The sequence below is a fragment of the Rhinoraja longicauda genome, chromosome 18 (assembly GCF_053455715.1).
Source record: "Rhinoraja longicauda isolate Sanriku21f chromosome 18, sRhiLon1.1, whole genome shotgun sequence".
NCBI lineage: Eukaryota > Metazoa > Chordata > Chondrichthyes > Rajiformes > Arhynchobatidae > Rhinoraja > Rhinoraja longicauda.
The window spans coordinates 16305777-16330549 of record NC_135970.1 but is presented as its reverse complement, the minus strand read 5'-3'; the positions used below and the strand labels follow the sequence as shown (position 1 = coordinate 16330549).

The window sequence follows — 24773 nt, the reverse complement described above, 5'->3', positions numbered from 1 at the left end:
TACACTTGAAGAATAGGCATATAATGTTCAGTACAATAAATATGAGATTATATATTTTGTTTGGAGGACAATGGAGGTCTTGGAAAGATCTCATATAATGGAGAGAAAAAAAGTATATAGTTGTGCTCATTCAAAAAGTATCAAAAGTACCAACGCAAATAACAAACCAGAGAAATACAAGAAACATGATAGTTCCTTTCAAGAAGAATAGAACTGAAAAATGGGGAAATTGTATTTATGTTATTTTGTTTAAAGTTTTGGGTAACAGCCTTGTATTATGAAACAGCCTTGTTTTATGAAAAAGTGTTTATGGGCACTGGGAAGGTTCTGATAAACAATTAACAAAGACAATATTGGTTTCCTTAAAACAATTATGGGATTGATAACCATGGATATTTTCATTTGTCCGGTAGTCAAAATCTAGTGGCCAAAAATGTATTATAGTCATCAGCAAATCCATTTGAGAATAAAGAAGCAAAGCATGGGTAGAATTTAGTATCACATGAAGGTGTTGAGGTAATATCACATTTTCATCACAATGACATAATGGACAATAGGCAATAGGTGCAGGAGTAGGCCATTCGGCCCTTCGCACCAGCACCGCCATTTACTGTGATCATGGCTGATCATGCACAATCAGTACCCCGTTCCTGCCTTCTCCCCATATCCCTTGACTCCGCTATCTTTAAGAGCTCTGTCTAACTCTCTCTTGAAAGCATCCAGAGAATTGACCTCCACTGCCTTCTGAGGCAGAGAATTCCACAGATTCAAAACTCTCTGGGTAACAAACCTTTTTCCTCATCTCCGTTCTAAATGGCCTACCCCTTATTCTTAAACTGTGGCCCCTGGTTCTGGACTCCCCCAACATTGGGAACATGTTTCCTGCCTCTAACGTGTCCAACCTCTTAATAATCTTATACGTTTCGATAAGATCCCCTCTCATCCTTCTAAATTCCAGTGTATACAAGCCTAGTCGCTCCAAAAGCACGTTGAATGGTATGTGTCAGAACATTGAAGATGAAAGTTGAGACAAGTGATCAAAATAAAGATGATAATTAGTCTGCTAAAACTGCATGTGAGGTAGCAGGAGATCGAAGTCTGTTGTGGATTCCCTTTTCCAAGTCCCTCTCTTTTTCTGCCTTTCTGATACTTGAATTTGCACATTCTCACGCACACTCGTACTCCTTTGCTTCTGCACTTTCACTTTCACTCTTGATCTGTTACTCCCGCCCATGCATCACGATTCTTCTTAATGATACTTTTACCTAAATTTGTTCAATAATCCTCAAGTTCTCCCACATTTGGTCATACTTTTCCCTCGTCAGTCATTTTTAATGTCTATTAGATTCATATCCAGTCCTAAGTAGTGAAAATGCACGTTCTAACTTATGACACCATCTCAGTCCTCAGTAACTACCAAATTCATTGAGATACATTCCTGCCACTGATTCACTTTTGTTCTCTGCTATCTTTATCTCTTTCCAGAATGAATCTATGTTTTGTAATGGAGGTCTTTTATCAAGTGGATTCTTTAAACAGTTATGATAATGTGGAATGATAATGACTTACATGATTTCTCTTGATTTTTGTTTCTCAGAGAGTAAGGAGTTCATTATTGAAAGGGCTTATGTTGGATCATTTATGACAGCCTTAGAAATGGGAGGAACTTCTCTGACTCTGATGCATGTTGATACGGAGCTACTGCAAATCCTGGGTGAGTGTTTTGGGTGAGAACAGTCACAAAGGAATGGTAATTCTTCTCCATAGTATACTGAGTTCCAAACCCTCTTTTGAAATTATTTTAGGTGGGGTAGATATCAGGTAAAGGCAAGTTGATTCTACCGAACCCTTTTCTTCCAGGGTATTGTTACAGGGTACAGTTCCCAGGGTATATGTTCTATAGATTGGGCATGCTGTTCTACAGTCAGAGTTTTGGGAGCAGGCCTTCAATGCTCAACAGGACATTAACCTGTCGGAAATCCTGGGGATGGGTTACTCTACTTAGTATAGGTAGTCCAGCACCTGAGAGGCGTGGCAAAGATTCCATCTAGAAATATCAATGTCCTGATGTCCAGACTAGTTCAACTACATCACACATTTTTTTCAACACAATATAGAATTTGGGGATATGTTCCTAATTTTGGTGCACCATCTTCTTGCCTGAGCACCATGATATTGTTCTATTCACAAAATGCTGGAGTAACTCAGCAGGTCGGGCAGCATCTCGGGAGAGATGCTGCCCGAGATGCTGCCCGACCTGCTGAGTTACTCCAGCATTTTGTGAATAAATCGATTTGTACCAGCATCTGCAGTTATTTTCTTATGATATTGTTCTATGTCTGCCATCTTGAACATTTCCTTTCTTCAGTCATTCATACTGTCTATTTTGTAATTAAGAAGTGAAAATATGTGTCCTGTGTTACTGGCCTCTTTGTCCATCATTGCCAATGGTCAGCGAACAGTCAGACTTACCTGCACTGAGTATGGTGGAAATAAACCCGTGTCTCTCTTTTGATTAGAAATGTAATTGCTGCGTTTTCGAAGGCAACATTAATAGTTGTTTTTTCTCACATGCCTCAATTTTTAAAAGGCTCTGATCATGAACATTGGACTTTTTTCAAAAGCTTACCACATTTCTCACCATTTAATAATCTTTACACCTTGATTCAGACCCTACTGTAGCATGCAGTGAACAAAGTTTGTTTAATGTCAAAAAAATAGACACAGAGTGCTGGAGTAACTCAGCGGTTCAGGCAGCATCTCTGGAGAACATGGATAGGTGATATTTCGTTTTGAGACCCTTCTTCAAACTGATTGGGGTTGGGGGGAGAAGAAAACTCGGCAAAAGTAGGGAGGGGCTAGACAAAGCGTGGCAGGTAATAAATAAACACAAGCGAGTGGGGGTGGGGTGGTTTTGATAGGCCGATGGTCAACAAAGGCCATTGATTTAAAAACCGTCTGAGACAAAATGATTGAAGAATTGCGAATTGTGAAGTCATATGAAGGAATGTATGGAGAGGGGGGAAATAGGTGCCAGTCTAGGTGGAGCACAGGAGAGGGGGTGTTGGGAAGAAAAATGAGGCGTGCGGGTTGTTAGAGGTTACCTAAAATTGGAGAATTCAATGTTCATACTGTAGGTTGTAAGCTACCCAGTAGAATATGAGATGCCGTTTCTCCAGTTTGCATGTGGCCTCACTCTGTCAATGGAGGCGACCCGGGACAGAAAGGTCCATATGGGAATGGGAGTTAAAATGGTTAGCAGCTGGGAGATACATAAGGCCTTGGCAGACCAAGTGTAAGTATTCAGCGAAACAGTTGCAGAGCCTATGCTTGGTCGCGCCGATATACAGGAGGCCATGGCGGGAACATTGGATGCTACAGTAGAGATGTACGTTAACCTCTGTCTCACCTGGAAAGACTGCTGGGTCCCTGGTTGGAGATGAAGGGGGAAGGTATAGGGACAGGTGTTATATCTCTTGTGGTTGCAGAGGAAAGTGCTTGGGGAGGGCATGCTTTGGGTGGGAAGGGATGAGTGAACCAAATAATTTGCAGAGGGAACAGTCTCTGCAGGAGGCGGAAAAGGGTGGAGGTGGGAAGAAGTAACTGTTGCCATCACATTGGAGGTGATGAAAATGTCAGTGGATGAGATGTTGGATGCAGAGGGTGGGGTGAAATGTGAGCCAATGGACCTCTATCCATGTCTGTTTGGGGGGGGGGGAGGGGGATGAGTGAGAGTTTGAACAGAAGTAGAGGGGAGACATGCGTGACATACACTATTCTGCTCCTACAGATGCATACACTTCAGCTCCTGGATGGCCTAATGTCTCAAAACGAAGTTTGGCACAAAGATCCAGGACTGTAAATATCCCTAATTTGGAACATGAGGATACAGATGAAACTCCTGGGTCAGGTAGGTGTTGTTTGTATGGAGTGTGAAAATGTACCTGTACAATACAATACAAAATAAGTCAGTAATGACTGAAAAAATATAGATAACCTATGTCAATAACAAAGTTGAATAATTGGCAAGAGTGATTACACAATATCACAATTTATAATAATACTTTATTAGCCAAGTATGTTTTGCAACATACAAGGAATTTCATTTGCCATACATTCATAACAATAAAAAGCACCAGGACACACAAAATACATTTTAACGTGAACATCCACCACAGTGATTCCTCCGCATTCCTCACTGTGATGGAAGGCGAAAAAAAGTTCAATCTCTCCCTTCTTTGTTCTCCAGCGGCCGGGGGCCTCTAACCTTGACGGGACAATCTTGACTCCCTTAGCCGGCAGCAGGCCTTCCTTGTCGGGGAGATCAAGCTCCTGCATCGGGTTGGGGGGGGGGGATCTCAGCTCCCCCGCGTCGGGCGATCTACCCCGGGTCGGGGCTATCGAACCTCATGCAGCTTGAAGCTCCCGACTTCAGTCTCAACCCGAGACTGCGAGCTCCTTGATGTTAAAGTCCACAGGTCGCGGTTGGAGCATCGATCCAGGCAAGAAATCACATGCTCAGATGGTAGGTCCACGCCAAGTGGGGGCTCAAAGTCAATCCCAGGCAAGGCCTCCAGCTCCATGATGTTAGGCCGCAGAGCAATCAGAGATACGATCTGGAAAACAATCGCATCTCCGGCAAGGTAAGAGATTGAAAAAAGTTTCTCCCGACCCCCTCCCCCATCCCCCACATAAAACAAACCAGGGAACATTAACACAGACGTTTAAAACTCATTAAAAATAACAAGAAAAGGACAGACAGACTGTAGGCGAGGCTGCCATTGCGGCACCACCTGGTAGATGATACATGAAACGAAGTAAAAAACGAATAGTGTAATATATTTACTTAATTCAAATTAAGTAACATGGGTATGACAAATTAATGAATTTTTCAAGATACAATTGATGTGTCCTTAAGCTTTGATACATGTGAATTATGTTTTTACTGTGATAAGATAAATAATTCGCCATCAAACAACTATGTAACTTCACATTCTTTTGGGAATTAGTGGCCTATTTTAACAATGAATACATTTTTATTTTGGAGCCATCGGACTAAATTATTACTCTTTCCCTTGAGTCAGATACTTGGCATTGGTGGACTGGGCAATGTTTAAGGACTCGGCAACAGATCTGAAGAAATACACTGCGGTTGTTACTGACTTCATAAGGAAATATGTGGAGGAGTATATTGCCACCAAGACTATCTGTGTTCCCTAACCAGAAGTCTGTTATTAACTAAGACGTCCGCAATCTACTGAGGACCAGATTTCCGGCATTCAAGTTTGGAAATACAAAATCATAAAAGAAGTCCATCTTCGACTTTGAGAAGGCCAAAGAATCTTTTGGTCTAAACCGGAGGATCAGGCATACATTTAGCATCTGTGGCTTGCATGTCATTACTTCCTTTCAGGTGAAATCACGTGGGCTCTAGTGACAATGATGTATCATTACCTGATGAGCTCATTGCTTTCATGATCGCTTCATTGATATACCTTCTTACCCCTCCACTGTCGGTGCTGTGATCTAAGTCTTTTGGACCGATGTCAGAAGTTCCTTCACGATGGTGAAAAACCCTCAGAAAACATACGATGGGGTACCTAGCTGATTCTTAAAACTTACATGGACCAACTGCCTGGAATTTTAGCAGGCATGTCCAACCTCTCACTACAACAGTCTGGCCTGGTTTTAAAGGTCTCCTATACTATGGATGGAAATCTGAAGTAATAACAGAAAATGTGAGAAATACTGAGTAGGTCAGTCAGAAATTGTGGTGAGAAGCAATAATTGTTCTATTGTCTATTGTTCATTGTTCGTATTGACATCATTTTCTATTCAAATGTAGATGACTTAAAATTGGTAATTAAATTTTTCAATGCCTTCCATTAAGGTGGAGCGGTTCATTTTCATTTCCAGAATGTTAGTGAAGCACTTAATTAAAACTGATTTACAGGTCCTTTTGTGGATAAGGTGCGTTCAGTCCTGGATATGGTTTCCACCACTTTGCTTCAAATGGAAGAGGAACTGAATGAACTGGATCGAGAAGCAGGAGATGGTGACTGTGGCAGTACACACGCAAGAGCAGCTTATGGTTAGTTACTAAAATAACATAACTCTGGAAATTTAGGGAAAACATAGTTCAAAATTGTTAGTACTAGTTGAATGTTGACCAAAAGTCAATAATTTGTACCATCGTCTAATTTTAAACCATGCTAAAGAGATGACTCAGTTATTTATCTGTTGACAGAATGATTGCTCTCATTTACTCATTCAGAAAGATAATTGTACATAATGTCATTCAGTCCCTCCATTCACATCTACAATTAGGGTCCTAGCGTAGTTTCTGTGATAAAGGGGAATTAAATGGATTGAGTGATCAATATCAATGAAGATAAGTCAGGTCAGAGTACATTGAGATGAAGATATAGAATATCTTGCTACAAGAGAGACAATTTAAATCTATTTGCATTAAGAGGAGGAAATCTTGTTTATCAATGGGCTTGGGATGATTATGCAACTAAGCTAGTTCATTTAGTGAGATGGTGGACAAAACAACGTAAAACATGGCCCTCTTTTGAGAGAACATGAAGATGTCATGAGTAATGAGCAAGGTAAAGCTTTGCCCATGGATGGGCAAAAAGAGCTGTCTTAATAAAATTGAGGGTGGAAATAAACCACAGAATAAGTATTTAGAAACTTAGTTTACAAAAAAAGACACACAGTGCTGGAGTAATTCAGTGGGTCAGGCAGCATCACTTGAGAACACGGATAAGTGTCATTTCAGTCAGGACCCTTTTTCAGACATTATCCGTAAAAATCTTATGGAAATGCAAGAGAATGATCCATGTACTTGATTCTATGTCGTGAACCAAATTGTGTTGAAAGCTTTTCATTTGTGTGTTTATTCAAATATCTTGTGAATTCCTGATACCATGTGAGTGAGTTGTGCCAACGGGTGGGAACAATGGAATTTTGCACAACTCATGCCATAATATGTATTGGATGCTGTTTGACATCACCGCACATTTCTGGGTGCCACTGAACCTCAGTTCATCAATTGTGTGTGTTTACTGAATTAATGTTTTTTTTAATGTCCAAAAGGTATTGAGCTACTTGAGACTATTTCAAGGTAGTATCTGAGTATCTTTATTACTTACAGCCATTAAGGAGTTCCTGACATCAGATGCAGTTCCTGGCAATGGTTATAAGCTCCTTTTGCGTCTAGGTAAAGTGATTCGAGACCAAATGGGTGGGACTTCAGGAGCGGTAAGTCCAAATCTTAATTTGATTTCTAACCAGTAAATGAAGGAAAAAGATGAAGTAGCAAAATATGCCCTGAGGTTAAGATAAAAGCCCAGTGATTTAATAATTTGTTTGCAGTCAATAAATCAAGTAATACAGCCACACCTATGGCAGATTAAAATATGTAAAGATGAAAAATCTTTATAATTCAACTATTCATTCTAGATTTATGAACACACGATCCCAGTGTTTCTCCTGCAGTCCTATTTTGCAATCTAAACCTGACAACAGCATCATCACTGTAGCAATGTTTTCCTTCCACAGAGAGAAAAATCTTGACTATTCTGGTTTCCTTTCTACAACAATCAGGCTTGCAGAAGTTAACATGTTGATTGCATTCCATTAAATATCAAGCATTTTTCAGGGTTTCACTTTAGCTAATAGCATAGGAACAGTTAAATATATCTGAGTTATCAAGACTTTTGATTGTATGGCAACTGATGATGTTTTGGTTAGTTTGTTGCCCGTCTGAATTACAAGATGACAAATTTATATTGATTTGTTTATTCCCAATATTTGTTTTCTGTCCCATAACCAATTCTCAATCTCTCTCATTCTATAATTCCCAATTCTGTGCTCTCTAATCTTGTTGACCAACATCCTGTATGGAACCTTCTGAAAATCTAAGTACACACCAGTTATTGATTTTATTTTTCCCCTTATTTTACTAACAGCAGATTAGCCAGACATATTCTTAAATCCATGTTGACTCTCCTGTCATTTTATTCTTTTCAAATGTTCTATTCGTACATTTGTCATTATCGATTTAAGTATTTTGTTTCCTACTGACATTTTGACAGCAGGTGGATAGTTCCCTGTCTTCTCTCTTCCATGTTTCTTAATTAACAGGGTTAAATTGGCTACCCTCCATTCTACAGGAACAATTCCAGAATCTATAGGTTTGGAATATAATAATCGGATTATTCAGTCACTAAAGCCACTTCTTTCAAACTCTGTACATATAAATCAACATGTTCTTGGAATTTATCAGCTTTCAAGCTAGCCAATTTCTCTATTATAATTTTGTGCTTAATACATAGTTTCATCCACTTCTTGTACGGCTGTTTATTCCCTATTGTATTTGATTGTGTTTTATTGCATGAATACAGATGCAAAGGAATTATTTAATTTCTTTGATATTTTCTAATTCTCCATTTTAAATGATGTTGTCCCTTTGCACGTGGACTTACACTTGCCCCTGCTAATCCTTTCCTTTATATGTCTTTATATATTCTTTTAAGTCATTTTTGTTTCTCATCAGTCTATTCCTATGCTGTAATCTTGCCCTTTTAAAAAAAACAGTTTTGTGGTTAGCTTCTGAATCCTAAAATGCTCCCAGTCCTCAGAAATATGCTATTTCTGGCAACTCTATAAGCTTCTTCCTTGGATTTTATACTTTAATTTCTCTTGTTGGCTACGTGAATCACTTTTCCTGGGGGGTTTTTTTGGCCCGAAGGGTATATATTTTTTCAGAAACAGGCATTTAAAAAAGATTAAATGCTAACCATGAATTATCCGCCATTTTATCTTTCAACATATTCTCAAAATCTAACACAGGCAGCTCATCTCATGCCTTCATAAATGCAGATGATCTTCTGGGATTTGGACTAGCCCTTCTGTAAGGTGAAGACCCAGTAGGAAGAAAACTTCCTCTTGTGCAAGCCCAAGAACAAATAGGCTTCTTGACCCTGAGAATGGATAAATACGTTGTATTGAAAAGCCCTTGATGTTCATATGCCTTCTACTGGATGAAGTGATAAATGATCAATAATGGGCAGATTTTTGAATTATTTGAGAACTGTTGTTAATAAAGAAATAATATTAAAACTTGTTCTAGTAGTTGTGTTTGGGATATTGAGAAACTGCACATCTTTTTCCACTGTTTTGGAAAATTAATGTTAGTTAATGAGTGGCTTATTAATTTCACCCAATTAAAGAGATCATTTCATTCCACACCATAAGACTGAGTTCACACTTTTCTAATTTTCAGTATTTTAAAATTGATTTGGAACTATATCTATAATGAGATACCCTTTCTGTTGTAGCTGTACAGTATTTTCTTGATTGCAGCAGCACCAAGTCTAAAAACCAACAACAATCCCTCTGCCTGGTCAGCAGCTTTGGATTCTGGGATTAGAGCAATAAAAAGGTTAGTTTGTACAGAGTCGTGCTGGGAAACAAAACATAAACTTTGTGAAAGGTGGATATGGAAAGTGAGTAAAGAGAACATGTATGGGATATTTATGTTTTATGACGGAATAAATGTACACCAGAGAACAAGATAGTAGCAGGGGAATATAAATAATCTGGAAATTCAGAATCTGCAGATAATTGAAGACAATTTATCATAACTCAATTGCCTGTAATCAATGGCATTAAATAATAATCTTAAAAATTATGAATGGAATAAAATAATTGGTTGTGTGTGAGCTACCTTCATTTTTCTGGATGCAGTTACATCCTAATTGAATGAGATATTATTTATTAAATAGTATAGTTAAACTTTGTAATGTTTTTCAGAATAGAAATAAAGCTGAAAACAGAGATTCCGAATAAATCTTCAAAATGCATTGAAAATATTGTTTAAGGGTAGAAAATAACAATAATACTTGTCAAAAAAGTCTAATATTGTATTTCTGCACAGGTATGGAGGTGCAGAACCAGGAGACAGAACCATGGTGAGTTCTGCCATTCATGCTTGAACACGTTCAATTTAATGGAAATGTCGACGAAAATCGAACATTTTAGGAAACTAGAAAATTATTTAATCTCAGCTGTTCATCTTGCATTAATTTGAAGGGATGTCGTAAGTTTAACTGTTAGCTGAAGCATCGTAGTGCAGGCATGAATTCTAAATGATGCTACTTTTTGCCCTCTCTGCTAGCTTGACTCGCTCTGTGCTGCTGCAGATGAACTACGTAATATGACAGATGAAAGTGGCAATGAAATGCAAGTCTTGGCTGAGGCAGTGCAGGTAAGAAACAACCTGTTCTCTAATGCATGTTAGGGAAGCAAGTATCAGTTCCTGTTCAGTTCACCTGTTGGAGAACAAAGAAGTCAGATAAAGGTTTATTTGGATCTATTGACATTTTTTACATATGACTGGCCTGCTGACACAGTCTTGGGTAAAATGAGAGAGATTATTCTTTAAACTAAATTCCCATTATCAGAAATTAAAGAATGTTTTTTTCTCTTTCTCTTGCTTTTGCTCTCTCTCTCTTTCATTCTCCTCTCTGATACCTTGTATTGCAATAATCTGCATCTAATGTATGTCCTGAAAGGATGTAATAAAACTTGTTGAAGTTTATTTCGAATATCTTTGCCTTGCTCCATGGTGGAATAATATAATTGTCCCTGATGTTCATATATCTGACACAAAGTAAGTAATTACAAATGTAAACAGGTAAACCAGGTATCAACACAGTACATGATGTATGGAATACTAGATTTTCTGTATGCAGTTTGATACAGGCCAGTTACACTAATCCCAACAGTCAGTTAAACAGTATAGTTGATACGGCTTTGCGAAATGAATACTGTTTACTTTTTATTTCTTCTTTCTGTCTCCAGAAAACTGAAGCAGCTGCAGAATCCACCAAAAACATGAAGGCAAAAGCAGGTCGGGCAAGCTACATCTCTTCAGCCCAACTCACCCGACCTGATCCTGGTGCTGTGGCTTCTGCAGCCATTTTAAAAGCCATCTTAACTGCTCTTGAACAGCCCACTCAAAAAAATCAAGAATGAAGTTTTGTTTAAGATTGTGAAGTCTGTATTTGTAAATGCAAGCTTTTTGCTTGAGATTTCTAATTTCATTGCCTCATTATGATTAAATGTATAATACATGGAAGAAGCTTAAAATAGCCCTCTTTGTACAATTAATTAAATCAGTATATTTCTTTATTGATTAATTATTTGTACTTAATTCACATCCTTGACTAGAAATTATCTCGCCCCTGATTACTATAGCTACCATGGCATTGCATGGGGTACAATTGGCTGTGTCTTCTTGTGCCACTGGAGGCTGGTTTTATATTGCATTGGTGTGACAGTGCTTGTGAACCTTAAAGGAGCATCATTACTGCACTTTAAGGACAGATTTACTGCTGCACATTTGTGTAACTAATCCTGGGCTAATTGCTGTCAAGGCTAATTGCTGTCTTCGAGAGAAGCTAAGCAGTAATGTCCCTGTGAAGCTTTGTAGTTACATAGGTCGGCAGCGAGCAAGACCCAGGTTTGACATAAAATATACTTTTGTGGAAAGATGTAGGAACATTCTTTACACTTGGGGTATCAAGATCATTGTGGGAATTGGAACCAAGTTTTGAATATTGCCTTATTGAATGAAAATGAATCATAGAGGGTAAACACGAGAGTGATCGGAATCCCACGAGAAAGAAAATAACTTCAAGTTCGATGTTTCTGGAAGAGAAGTGTAAATGAATTTAACAGTAAATGGATTTTTTTTTAAATATGCAGATGTTGAAAACCTGAAATATAATAAAAATCAGTGATATTCGCTTTGAACTATCTATCCTTATCCACACTATTGCACAAATTAAAAAGTATTTGTTTTGTCTCCATAAATGCTGCCTAACCTGCTGAATATTTCCAGCACTTCCTGTTTGTATAAATGTATGAATTGTTTATATCACTTTTTGTTTGCTTCATTCAGTGGTGGGTTTGACCTCGGATGTTTCTGAGAGATAAAACAGGCATGATTATATCTAAATCAACTTTATTTTGTTGATCGAATTCCCTTCTACATCTATAGTGGTGCTTATGTTGGAAGAAAGGTAATATTGGCTGATATGTTCTTTTTGTCGAAATAAGAATGGAAATTTTGGAATAGAAAGTTGCACTTTACAGTTCTGTTACTTAGACTGATATCTAATTGGCTGATGGTAGATGTTTCCTGCTTTAAAAATATTTATTATACTTTCTGGAACACATGAATAGTAAATGCTCACATTTCTTGCAATAGTGTTCAATTAGTGTAAGCAATTTTAACATACTGTTTAAGACTTTTAAGTTATCTTAAACACCAGTGTGAGGTGCTTAATGACTACCAGATAAGTATAGACAATGAACATATGGCAAGTGTATTGACCTAGTCCACAAGCACATTTATTATTGTAAATGCTGTTGACAATTTTCATTGGTATTATGAGTTCAAGCACAGTGATCCGGTCAACAGCAGTTTAGAAGTGCGAAGAATGAGGAATACTTTTAAATGTCAAATATGATACTTACCAATACTTGATGGCATTGAATTGTCATATGTATAAGAAGGAACTGCAGGTGCTGGTTTAAACTGAAGATAGACACAAAAAGTTGGACAGGCAGCATCTCTGGATAGAAGGAATGGGTGACGTTTTGGGTCTAAAGAAGGGTCTCGACCCAAAACGCCACCCATTCCTTCTCTCCGGAGATTCTGCCTGTCCCGCTGAGTTACTCCAGCTTTTGTGTCTATCGAATTGTCATAGTCTGGCAAGGAATTGTGTTTAAGAGATGAAGAATGGAATGTTACTTTAGAATTAGAATCAAATAAGGGAAGTCTGTTCTTGATTTGATGCAGTCGTAGTGAGGGAAAAATGCCTCCCGATGTTGGCAGCTTCAAAGTTGTAAAGGAGAAAACACAGAAAAATAGCAAAATATTCCTCGTGTAATGTGCATGACTTTAAATCTACCTTACAGTTCATAAATATACTATAGCCCTTCCCTTTCTAAGTGATAGGGTTTGAGAATTTGTTGACTGAGGACATTTTGATAAATACTTGTATCTATTTAGTGGATGTCACACATTGCAGGCTGAGACCTTGCAGCTGAGGCCAGTTAAGAGCAATTCCTCAATATATCTGGAGCTGCATAGCGTTTCTCTAAAATATTGACTTGTATGGATGGTAGTTTTATTTTTGCAAAATGTGAAGTTGTGAACCGTGCTGGAGAACACTTGCAACCATAGTAATTAACTGTCTGGTTCAGTTCAAAAGTGGACAAAACATTATTCTTCGATGCTTTCAGCTCTAAAACAACACATTTCTGCAACCCCATAAAAGAATGAAATGGAGAATCGCTTTAAAGAAACTATTGCCAAATTTCCTAGGTGTAGTCCATGCTGTGTAGTTGCACTTGTATGCTTGGATGGATGCGGTACGGACGGATATGAAGAGAGAAAGGGCAAGTGTGAAACCAATGTTCAATTACAAAAGTTGCACGAGGTGTAGAAGAATATATCAATTCAGAAGCAGTTAAAAGTCACCCGAAAATGTTGCATTAAACTGCACGGCGTAATTGAATACACGGCATCTTAACTTGGATATTAGCGGAGTAGGCTTCAGATGCATTTTTAAAGTGGAGTCATGAATGGGCGGATTTAACATTGCGACTGTTGAATTGGCCTTGAGTTGGGTGGGCAGCGCTCGCTTCCACCTGCGCGCACCCTCCCTGCGGAGAGTGAGCGGGGCGGCGTTCCAGCCCCAACCGCCGCAGCGTTCGAGCGGGAAATCAGCAGCGGCTCGCGCTCCTCGCGAGGGGCAGAGTCATCGCTGGGCTCGGTTTGGCTGTGTTGTTCTCCGGGTCTGAACGATGAATGTAAGCTTAAAATGGTGGGGTTATCGAACGGCCAACCCCATGGGTACTTTTCAGATGGTTCCCGGTGTCGGCTGCAGGCAGCGTGGCGTCATTCGGGCCGGACTTAACGGGGCAGTGAACTGGCGAACGCGCACCTCCAACTGTTTTTTTTGTTTGGGGGGGGGGGGGGAGATAGCATCAATTCCCCATCACTATTCCCGCGGCATCCTTCCGAACAACTTGCACCGTAAATTCCCCCCGGCCACTTTTTTAATATCGCCTTGTGAATCTTTATTCAGCAGACACTTGTACAATTTTAGGTGTGTTGTCATATGTACCGACAACGTCAACGGAACCATGAGACTTTTACTTGCAGCAGCATAACACGTCTGTGAACACAATACTCACAGATAGCACATAAACAACAACAGAAAATCAATTGATAACCCCTATACCATTGCAAAAATATCCAAACTCTTTGTGCAACCGAAATCAGTTCATAGTTGTGATTACTGTTGTGCAATGTTCAAGAGCCTGATGGTTGTTGGGAAGAAGATCTTCCTGAACCCAGTGGCGACAGTTTTCAGACTCCTATATATTTTTCCCGAAGGCAGGAGTGAAATGAGAGCCTGGCCAGGTGGTGAAGGTCTTTGCTGCTGGCTGCCTGTTATAGAGCCATTCAATGTACCCGTGATGGATCGGGCAGTGACCACCACTTTTTGTCATCTCCAGTCTTTTTGGAGAGCACAATAAAAGCTGCCACCGCCACATCTGGAGGTAGTGCTCTCCGGGTTAATATGCCTTTCGACCCACAATGTCTGCAAACCGTGACCCCAAAATAATCGAACTCCATCTGTCTGCACGTAATCCTTAACCCCCCCCCTCCCCCATTGCCTGCATGTTTATGTGCCTGGACAAAAGAAGAAGATGAAATTTTTAACTAATTACAAACATTAACAAAAACTGATTGTACTTATATAGTTGTGGAATTGGGGGAATCACATCTCCAATGTAGGGGTTTAGGTCGTTTAGAAGATGCTTTAGCAGTAATAATGATTTGGTATGCGATCTAAATCTAGGACTTTATTTGATTAGGTTTAATATTTTAATTTAATTTTGACAAAAGGTTGAAACTTGTGTCAAATCACAGACTTTGTGTTCTCAACTTTGAAGATTGGAACAGGCCACCATGTGGAAAATTATGGCATCACTGGTAGTTTCTTTTGGATTTCAAATTTTCTGCATTTACAGATGCCAGAAATGCTTATAATTTTACATCGTAATGACAATATGTTGCAAATTTAGAAAACACTGGTTAGGCTACATTTGCAGTGTTGGGTGCGATTCTTGTCATCACTATAGGAAGGATGATTACACTGAAGAGAGTGCAGAGGAGATTTACCAGGATGGAACATGGAACAATACAGCACAACAATAGGCTTTTCGACCCACAATGTCTGTGCTGAACATGATGCCAAGTTAACCTCTACTTGCACATTATACCTGGGCAGGTTCTAAAATCGTATGTCAATCAACTGAATTCAACCTCTCACTTCAACAATCTACTCTTCCCTTCTGCTTCAAGGAAACCTTCATCATTCCAGTCTCCAAGATAAATAAAGTGACATAAGAAAATAACTGCAGATGCTGGTCTCAATGACTACTGCCCAGTAACTCTAATGTCATCTGTAACAAAATTTGGCATGTCTCCAATGACTATACCAACTTCCATAAATGCACCGTAGAAAACATCTTATCATAGAAACATAGGTGCAGGAGTAGAACATTTGGCCCTTCGAGGCAGCACCGCCATTCAATATGATCATGGCTGATCATCCAAAATCAGTGACATTAGCCGCCTCAAATTCTCCACTCCCCTGACGAACTCCAACCTCTCCCCTCCTGAACGTGCAGCCCTCCACTCACTCCGCAACAACCCGGACTTAATCATTAAACCCGCTGACAAGGGAGGGGCTGTGGTAGTCTGGCGTGCTGACCTCTACCGGACCGAGGCCAGACACCTCTTCCTACCTATCCCTGGACCATGACCCCACTGACAAACACCAGACCTTTATCAGCAGCACCATCACGGACCTCATCATCTCCGACGATCTACCCCCCAGTGCCTCCAATCTCATAGTTCCCCAGCCCCGATTCTACCTCCTACCCAAAATCCACAAACAGAACTGTCCCGGCAGACCCATTGTCTCTGCCTGCTCATGCCCCACCGAACTTATCTCTACCTACCTCGACTCCATCCTATCCCCCCTGGTTAAATCCCTCCCCACCTACGTCCAAGACACCTCACACGCTCTCCATCTCCTCGATAACTTCCGGTTCCCAGGCCCCCACTCCCTCATCTTCACCATGGATGTCCAGTCATTCTACACTTCCATCCCCCACAAGTATAAGAAAATAACTGCAGATGCTGGTACAAATTGATTTATTCACAAAATGCTGGAGTAACTCAGCAGGTCCGGCAGCATCTCGGGAGAGAAGGAATGGGTGACGTTTCGGGTCGAGATCCTTCTTCAGACTTTCCACAAGGATGGTCTCGAAGCCCTCCGTTTCTTCCTCGACCGTAGAACCAGCCAATCCCCATCGACCAACACTCTCCTCCGCCTAGCAGAGCTGGTCCTTACCCTCAACAACTTCTCCTTTGACTCCTCCCACTTCCTCCAAACCAGAGGCGTAGCTATGGGCACTCGCATGGGCCCTAGCTACACCTGCCTCTTTGACGTACACTGGCCCCATCCCCGAACTCTACCTCCGCTACATCGATGACTGCATTGGTGCTACCTCTGGCACCCATGCAGAACTCACTGACTTCATACACTTCACCTCCAATTTCCATCCTGCCCTTAAATATGCCTGGACTATCTCCGACATCTCCCTCCCGTTTCTGGACCTCACCATCTCCATCACAGGAGACAGACTAGTGACGGACATTTACTATAAACCCACTGACTCGCACAGCTATCTAGACTACACTTCTTCCCACCCGGTCCCCTGCAAAAAGTCTATCCCCTACTCCCAATTCCTCCGTTTACGCCGCATCTGCGCCCGGGATGAGAAGTTTCACATTAGGGCTTCCGAGATGTCCTCGTTCTTCAGGAAACGGGGCTTCCCCTCCTCCATTATAGATGAGGCTCTCACTAAGGTCTCTTCTACATCCCGCAGTTCCGCTCTCGCTCCCCCTCCCCCCACTCGCAACAAGGACAGAATCCCCCTCGTTCTCACCCTCCACCCCACCAGCCAGCGGATCCAACATATCATCCACCAACATTTCCGTCACCTACAACGGGACCCCACCACTGGCCATATCTTCCCATCCCCTCCCCTCTCTGCGTTCTGTAGAGACCGTTCCCTCCGTAACTCCCTGGTGCACTCGTCCCTTCCAAACCACCCCAACCCCGGGCACTTTCCCCTGCAACCACACAAGATGCAACACCTGTCCCTTTACCTCCCACCTCAACTCCATCCAAGGACCCAAACAGTCTTTCCAGGTGAGACAAAGGTTCACCTGCACCTCCTCCAACCTCATCTATTGCATCCGCTGCTCTAGATGTCAACTTATTTACATCGGCGAAACCAAACGCAGGCTCGGCGATCGCTTCGTTGAACACCTGCGCTCGGTCCGCATTAACAAAACTGATCTCCCGGTGGCCGAGCACTTCAACTCCCACTCCCATTCCCAGTCTGACCTTTCTGTCATGGGCCTCCTCCAGTGCCATAGTGAGGCCCACCGGAAATTGGAGGAACAGCACCTCGTATTTCGCCTGGACAGTTTGCATCCCAGTGGTATGAACGTCGACTTCTCCAACTTTAGATAGTCCCTCTGTCCCTCCCTTCCACTCCCCCTTCCCAGATCTCTCTCTATCTTCCTGTCTCCACCTATATCCTTCCTTTGTCCCGCCCCCCTGACATCAGTCTGAAGAAGGGTCTCGACCCGAAACGTCACCCATTCCTTCTCTCCTGAGATGCTGCCTGACCTGCTGAGTTACTCCTGCATTTTGTGAATAAATCGATTTGTACCAGCATCTGCAGTTATTTTCTTATCCAAAATCAGTATCCCGTTCCTGCTTTCTCCCCATATCCCTTGATTCCGTTAGCCCGAACTCTCTTGAAAACATCCAGTGAATTGGCCTCCACTGCCTTCTGCGGCAGAGAACTCCACAGAATCACAACTCTGGGTGAAAAAGTTTGTTCCTGCGTCACAGCCCAATTTGGCAACAGTTCTGTCCAAGTTCGCGAGAAGTTGCAGAAAGTTATGGATGTAGCCCAGTCTATCACACTGACTCCATTTACACTTCACCTTCCTCGTGAAAGTAACCAACGTAATCAAGGGCCTTTTTTACCCTGGTCATTCCCTCTTCTTCCCTCTTCTTTTGGCCTGAACATACAAAGCATTTACCACCAGATTCAGCAACAGCTTCTTCCCCACTGTTATCAGATTACTGAACAGCCCTCTCATAGATGTCCTCATCTTCCAACCTTCCACATTGTGGAATTGAACTTATTCTCTATAACTAACGCTGCATCTGCGCTCTGATATTTTATTGCACTATCAGTTTATGTATGGCTTTATATACAGTATGCTCAAAGGAAGTTTTTCACTGTAGCTCCACACACATGACAATAATAACCCATTATCAAAACCAAGAACACGATACACACTTTTTAAGTGTTTCATATTTCCATTTAGTAATGTTTCAGTTTTGTAGTGATAATAATGAAGCGTCTAATGAATATAATATTCATTGATAAAATCGGAGAATCTTCAATTATGTTCCACCTGTCTGTCCCATCCCCACCCCCAACGGGCTAGGACCTACATATCTCACTGCCTTCACAAGGGTAAACTCGTGGAAAATGGCCAGCCTGGATGAAGTCCCTGGAGTGGTTCTGAAATCATTCACCAATCAACTGGCCAATTTTCACCCTCCCACTTGGAACAATCTACTGTCCCGTCCTACTTCAAGGAAACCTTAATTTTTCTGGTCTGTAAGAAAAATATAGTGACTGTCTTAATGACCACTGCCCAAAAGCTCTAACATCGACCATAATCAAGTGTAATGAAAGGTTGGTAATGCTCTCATCTACTAAACCAGTCTTCCGAACAATCTAAATTCCTTACAGGAAAAGTAGGTCTAAGGAGGATGCCATCTCTTGATTACATTTAGCTCTGGACACAATCATAAGAACACCCTTGTCAGATGCTATTCATTGACTACAGCTCACCCTTCAACACCCTAATACTAAATAAGCTTGTCCTTAAACATCCAGACCTTGGCCCTGGGGCCTTTGTCTGCACCTGGCTCTGTATTTCATGACTGCACCTCTCGATTAGAATTAGAGAATTCTAATCCTCCACCCTGACCCTCAATGCTGATGCTCCTCAAAGTTATGTGCTCAGTACCCCTTACCCTGTACACCCATGACTGATCACATACAGTGCCAACTCGATCTTTACGTTTGTGATAAGACCGCCATTTTTAGGCAGATCAATAACAATGATGAGGTGGACTACAGGGAAGAGGTTGAGAATCTTGCGTCATGGTGTCAGGACAACATTCTAACTTAATGTAAGCAAGACAAAAGAGTTGGTTGTTGATTTAAGCAAGCGAGAGGTGAACACAGCCCCGTACTTATCAATGGAGCTGCTGTAGAGATGGTTGACCCAAGTTTCATATCACAAGCAAGCCGACCTGGTCTTTTCACATTGATGCTGTTGCAGCATATTTACTTTCTCAGGTATGTGAGAGATTTGGCATGTTCACGTTGATTCTCTTGAACATCTACAGTTGCGCTATGGAAATCATTCTGATGGAATGCATCTCACTTTAATTTGACAGCTCCAGTGTCCTGGACCACCTGAAACTGAAGAGAGTGATGAACGCAGCCCAGTCCATCAGAGGCTTGTTACTTCTATCCAGTCCATCCTCATGATGTGTTTCATCAGGATGGCTGAAAATATCATGGATACCTGCCACCCTAGCTGTTCCTTGTTCTCTCATCTACACAAAAAAGATACAGGTGTCTAAAAGCCTGGATGCCCAGACTATTTCCCACTGATATCAGACCCCTGAATTAATGACCTCTTTCACATCTCCTTCCGGGATGTGCTGCCACATACTGTTACTTTTGACTACCTCATTCAGTTATTCCATAATTGCATCTAAATTTTTTAACATGACTTCAGATTGCACTACGTTCACTGTTTTGCTCTTTATTTGCACGTCATTGTATTTAGGGAGGGGCGTGGGAGAGGGGCGTGGCTGTGTTCTGCAGCTGCGGCTCACCGGCAGTCTCTCCGTTTTTTTGTGTGTTTTTTTGTCATTATTGATGTTAAATGTACGTTTTGTTTTATTTTTAATTCTGTGTATGTAGGGGGGTGGTGGGGGGGTTGGGGGAAACCTTTTTTTAAATCTCAACGGAGATGCGACCTTTACCGTGTCGTATCTCCGTTCGCGCAACGGCCTAACATCGTGGAGTCGGCGGCCTCCAGCTGGGATCGACCTCGAAGACTCCGGTCGCAGGGCCTGGACTTACCATCTCGGAGGCTTCGGCCGTGGGCCCTGCAGACCGCAACATCGGGAGCTCGCAGGTCCCTGGCTGGCGACCGGCTTTTGGGAGCTCCAGCCGTAGCAGCTTCGACCGCCCCGAAGCACGAGGCACGATCAACCCGCCCGCAGGCCCTTCATCGCCCTGCGTGGCTCGGCCGCAGCACTTTACATCGCCCGGTGGGGGCTCAGGACTCTCATCGCCCTGCGTGGCTCGGCCGCGGCATTTTCCATCGCCCGGTGGGGGCTCAGGACTTTCATCGGCCTGCTCGGCTCGGCTCGACCCTGGGACTTTCCATCGCCCGGTGGGGGCTTCAAGGGGTTGGGAGCCTCGATCGCCTCGTGGCGCCACGGGAGAAGAACGAGGAGGAGATAAGACTTTGCCTTCCATCACAGTGAGGGTATGCCTAGAGCAATCACTGTGATGGCTGTTTTGTGTAAAAAATTGTATCTGTGTGTCTTGTGTTCTTTAATGTCTACTGCCGGACCCTGACGTGAGAGGACGCTGGCGTTGATTATTCGCCGCTTTTCCGTCAGGATAGTTTGTCTGTTTGTCTGTTTGTTTCTATGTTAATTGTATTTGTAAAGCGCTTTGTGCATGTGTTAAGGCGCTATATAAAATAAATATATTATTATTATTATTATTATTATTTATTGTAGTGTTTATCACTAATTTATCACACTGTTTACTCCATGAGCTTCAAGTGGACAAGGAATTTCTTATATCCTTGCGTATATGACAACAAACTAATCTGAATCTGATAGGAAGACAATAATTTCAAAACATGATTCTCCCAAGTCTGCAATTGGTTGTGGTGTCAAAAGTAAACTGACTTAAAAATGCTGTCTGAAGTGACTCAAAGGTAAATTTTCATTCTGTGACAGAAGTATTAATTTTTTTCTGCAGCATTCAAAGAAACTTATAAATTCTGTGGAGCATTGTGTGGATGATGCATTGAATGGGCTTGTGGCGTGGAATGTAGGAATGCAGCTTGTGGAGGGTTATCGTATAGTGGTCAGGTCTGACTTGGACAACATCAAAGGCAAAGTGGCTGTGTTGTCTGGAGGAGGTTCTGGACATGAACCAACTCATGCAGGTAACAATGCCTAATCCTTAATGAGAGTAATAAGACCCTTCTCAACTGAAATATCACCTATTCCTTTTCTCTATAGATGTTGTCTGACCCGCTGAGTTACTCCAGCTTTTTGTGTCGATTTTCGGTTTAAACCAGTATCTGCAGTTCCTTCCTACATCTTAATTATAGTAGATTTCTTTGGCAGATTTTGAACATTTTCTTTCCTGTCATGGATCAAGATGATGACGATTGCACACATTGTATAGCCTTAAACAAATCCAATCTAGCTAATTAGTGCCTGGCCAACAGCGCAGTTATTGAAGGTGCAGTTCACAGTGCTATCAAGTGGCATTTACTCTCCAGTAGCCTGTTTACTCATGTCTGTTTTGGATTTCACCTTAATGACATAATTCCAGACGTCATACAGACTTGATTCAAGACTCCAAGTTATTGATGGAGGAGGACACTGCAATGCAAAATACCATTTTGAAGTTTAATGTCACAGACAAATTAATGGAAAGCACAAAAGAAGCAATAAGGGAAATGGGGCAGGTTTAATCCATATTTGGAAAAGAAAGTTACTTGTTTTGGGAGTTATAGCCAAAAGTTGCATTGCTTATCGTGGAAAAGTTTTATAGCTGTATTTATCAAACAAGGTCGAAACCCATCACATTCCGGCCCTGTAGCTTGCACACCACACAAAAGATTTTGGAAGTCGGGTGCATATCTCTCTGTGCCAGATTGGCAGCTTCTGACCTCTTGTAGCCACAATATTTATGTAGCTAGTCCAATTGAGTGTTCGATGGCGCCACTCTCCCTTCGCTTGCCCCTTCCCCCAATCCATCATATCCGAAAGCTAGTGAATTAGTGGGATTGCTGATTGGACTCTCATTGCCTGACACTTAGCAGCATACATTTGAATTGCTACTTACCAGAATGGAGTTTTCATTTTCCAAGAAGTTGCAAATGAAATTGAATATATAATCAACAGTGAATATCCCCACTTCGGACTTTATGATGGAAAACAGAATACTGATGGCACCACAAAGTAATTTCTGGATCAACATCTTTTGCTTGAGATAATTAACCTCTATTTGTGAATGCACTGTCATGGGAGGGGGTGTGGGGTTCTAGTGCCATTTGGATAATAACCTGATTGAGTTAGTCCTTATTTTACCCAAACTGGAATCAGCAGTTACAAAATCAGAGTGAAAATTAGAGTGCATAAAATATATGTTCTTCACAGTATTTTCTTGTCACTAGAAAGTGTAATGGTATTTTAAAGCTTTTTCTTATATTTCCAGGATATGTTGGAGCAGGGATGTTGTCTGGCTGTATTGCTGGAGATATCTTCACTTCTCCACCAACTGGGAATATTTCAGCAGCGATCCGAGCTATGGTCAGAGCAGGTGCAGGTATGGCCATATGGAAAACACACAACACTAAAACTGAGAAGATGTTTAGGGGTATGAAATTTAAAATAAAATAAAAATGAGGGTACATTAAATTGAAGGTAACCCGCTTGTTTGGGTAATAAATTGATTGGAAGTTTGGAGATAGGATAACAGGTCTGTAGCCAAATTTGCAAAATTTGATGCCAGTCCTCTTCATCAATATTCCAGCTTTGGTCTATGGTGAGGGGTGTTAAATATATTTAATAAATTACCTAATATGATGTCCATGGATTTAAAACTGCAGCCCTACTTATATCCGAGGTATCAGTTCAAATTCTGTCACTTTGGTTACATACCTGTTATCCTTATGTCTCCAAGCTCCAAAACAGTTAATTATCCAAGCCAGTAGGTTTACCTTCAATTTAATGCTCCCTCATTTTTATTAGGCAGTTCTTAAATAACACCAAATTGTGTTAATATTCATATTAACCACAGTTTCTCATCAAAAATAGTTACCTCGTTAAAATTATGGTTTAATCTTTAAAAATCTGACGAGTTTATATTTGCCGAGATACTTTGATATACCATGAAATTGCTCAGACCTATTGAGTTTTTTGTTTCTCCTTATTTATTTTTCTTAAATATTGGAATAAAAACAACAGGTTTCTAATTAAGGGGAATAGTTCCTGAACCAGGAGATCAAGAACTGTTGAGACTAATATCTCAACAATTTTATTGTTTATTTTTATTTGAATACCTCAGGAGAAACTACAAGGTCCAAGGATTTTGTTTAATGTTTTCAGTTCATCGTGTTGTATTGGCAGCTTCCAGACTTTTCTAATAAATTATTTTCTAATTACCATTACTACACAGGGAGTCGGAGTGAACTTACGCAAACCCAACAGAACAGATCTTCCAGTTTAATTAGTTGTTTATTGAAGTAGTTGTACAAACAAGGAGATGAACATACCGGGCTATACTTATTTCGCTGGCTGCTCTGTCCCTGGTCTGGTCCCAGGTCTCAGCTCTTTCCAGTCGATGGTCTGTCCAGGTCTGGTAAAAACTGTATACACTCCCTCCCTGTATCTAACCACTCCCAATCCCTTATGCCCATATATATACACCACCCTGTTCATCTAACCACTGCCCCCAAGTGTCCAAAATAATACGGCAAGATATATCTGGGGAAAATAATATAATATGCCAACAGTAGTTAGCCTAAACACAAATGGCTCCTTCAGTAGTGATGATGAACTGAAGACGTAAATAAAGAGAATCTCACACCAAATTCACTACTTTTTTTAAAGAAAAATGGAGAATTTAGTGTGAGATTCTTTTCATATATTTTTACTTTTGCAAATATAAGCATCTCTTATTTAAACTTAATCATCTGCAGTAAAGACCAATTATGAAGCATCTAAAAAAATAACAATTTTCTGATTTCTAAGTACAACGATCTATGGCTGCTGTGTCTTTTGCTGTATATCTTTTCCCATTACAATTGTGTACAAGTCTTGTCTTCTTGAAATACTTTGTTGAATGCTTCCTACTGTTCACCCATTGTATAACCATTTGACAGAATCATAGAGTCATACAGGCCCTTCAGCCCACCTTGTCCATGCCGACCAAGATGCCCCATCTAAGTTAATCCTATTTGCCCATGTTTTGCCCATATCCCTCTGAGCCTGTCCTATCCATGTACCTGTCCAAGTGTCTTTCGAATCCTATTATAATACCTGCCCCATTTATCTTCTCTGGCAGTTCATTCTGTATACCCACCACCCCCGAGTGAAAAAGTTGCCCCTCGGGTTCCTATTAAATCCTGCCTCTATCACCATACGTTCTTCCCAGACTTCTGAAATCCTGAG

General features: G+C 41.1%; 2 protein-coding genes across 2 annotated transcripts in view; both read left to right on the top strand.

The window, feature by feature from the left end:
* Positions 1 to 11988, top strand: part of tkfc (triokinase/FMN cyclase) — a 30994-nt gene extending 19006 nt beyond the window's left edge. The window contains exons 10-17 of the mRNA XM_078415156.1: positions 1598 to 1714; positions 3791 to 3910; positions 5954 to 6091; positions 7160 to 7266; positions 9348 to 9451; positions 9947 to 9980; positions 10187 to 10276; positions 10873 to 11988. Coding sequence (XP_078271282.1) covers positions 1598 to 1714; positions 3791 to 3910; positions 5954 to 6091; positions 7160 to 7266; positions 9348 to 9451; positions 9947 to 9980; positions 10187 to 10276; positions 10873 to 11046 — 884 coding nt within the window. The 3' untranslated portion in view covers positions 11047 to 11988. The remainder of the gene's footprint in view (positions 1 to 1597; positions 1715 to 3790; positions 3911 to 5953; positions 6092 to 7159; positions 7267 to 9347; positions 9452 to 9946; positions 9981 to 10186; positions 10277 to 10872) is intronic.
* Positions 11989 to 13782: 1794 nt separating this feature from the next.
* Positions 13783 to 24773, top strand: part of LOC144602078 (triokinase/FMN cyclase-like) — a 47934-nt gene continuing 36943 nt past the window's right edge. Inside the window, exons 1-3 of the mRNA XM_078414773.1 lie at positions 13783 to 13893; positions 21343 to 21532; positions 22816 to 22926. Coding sequence (XP_078270899.1) covers positions 13888 to 13893; positions 21343 to 21532; positions 22816 to 22926 — 307 coding nt within the window. The 5' untranslated portion in view covers positions 13783 to 13887. The remainder of the gene's footprint in view (positions 13894 to 21342; positions 21533 to 22815; positions 22927 to 24773) is intronic.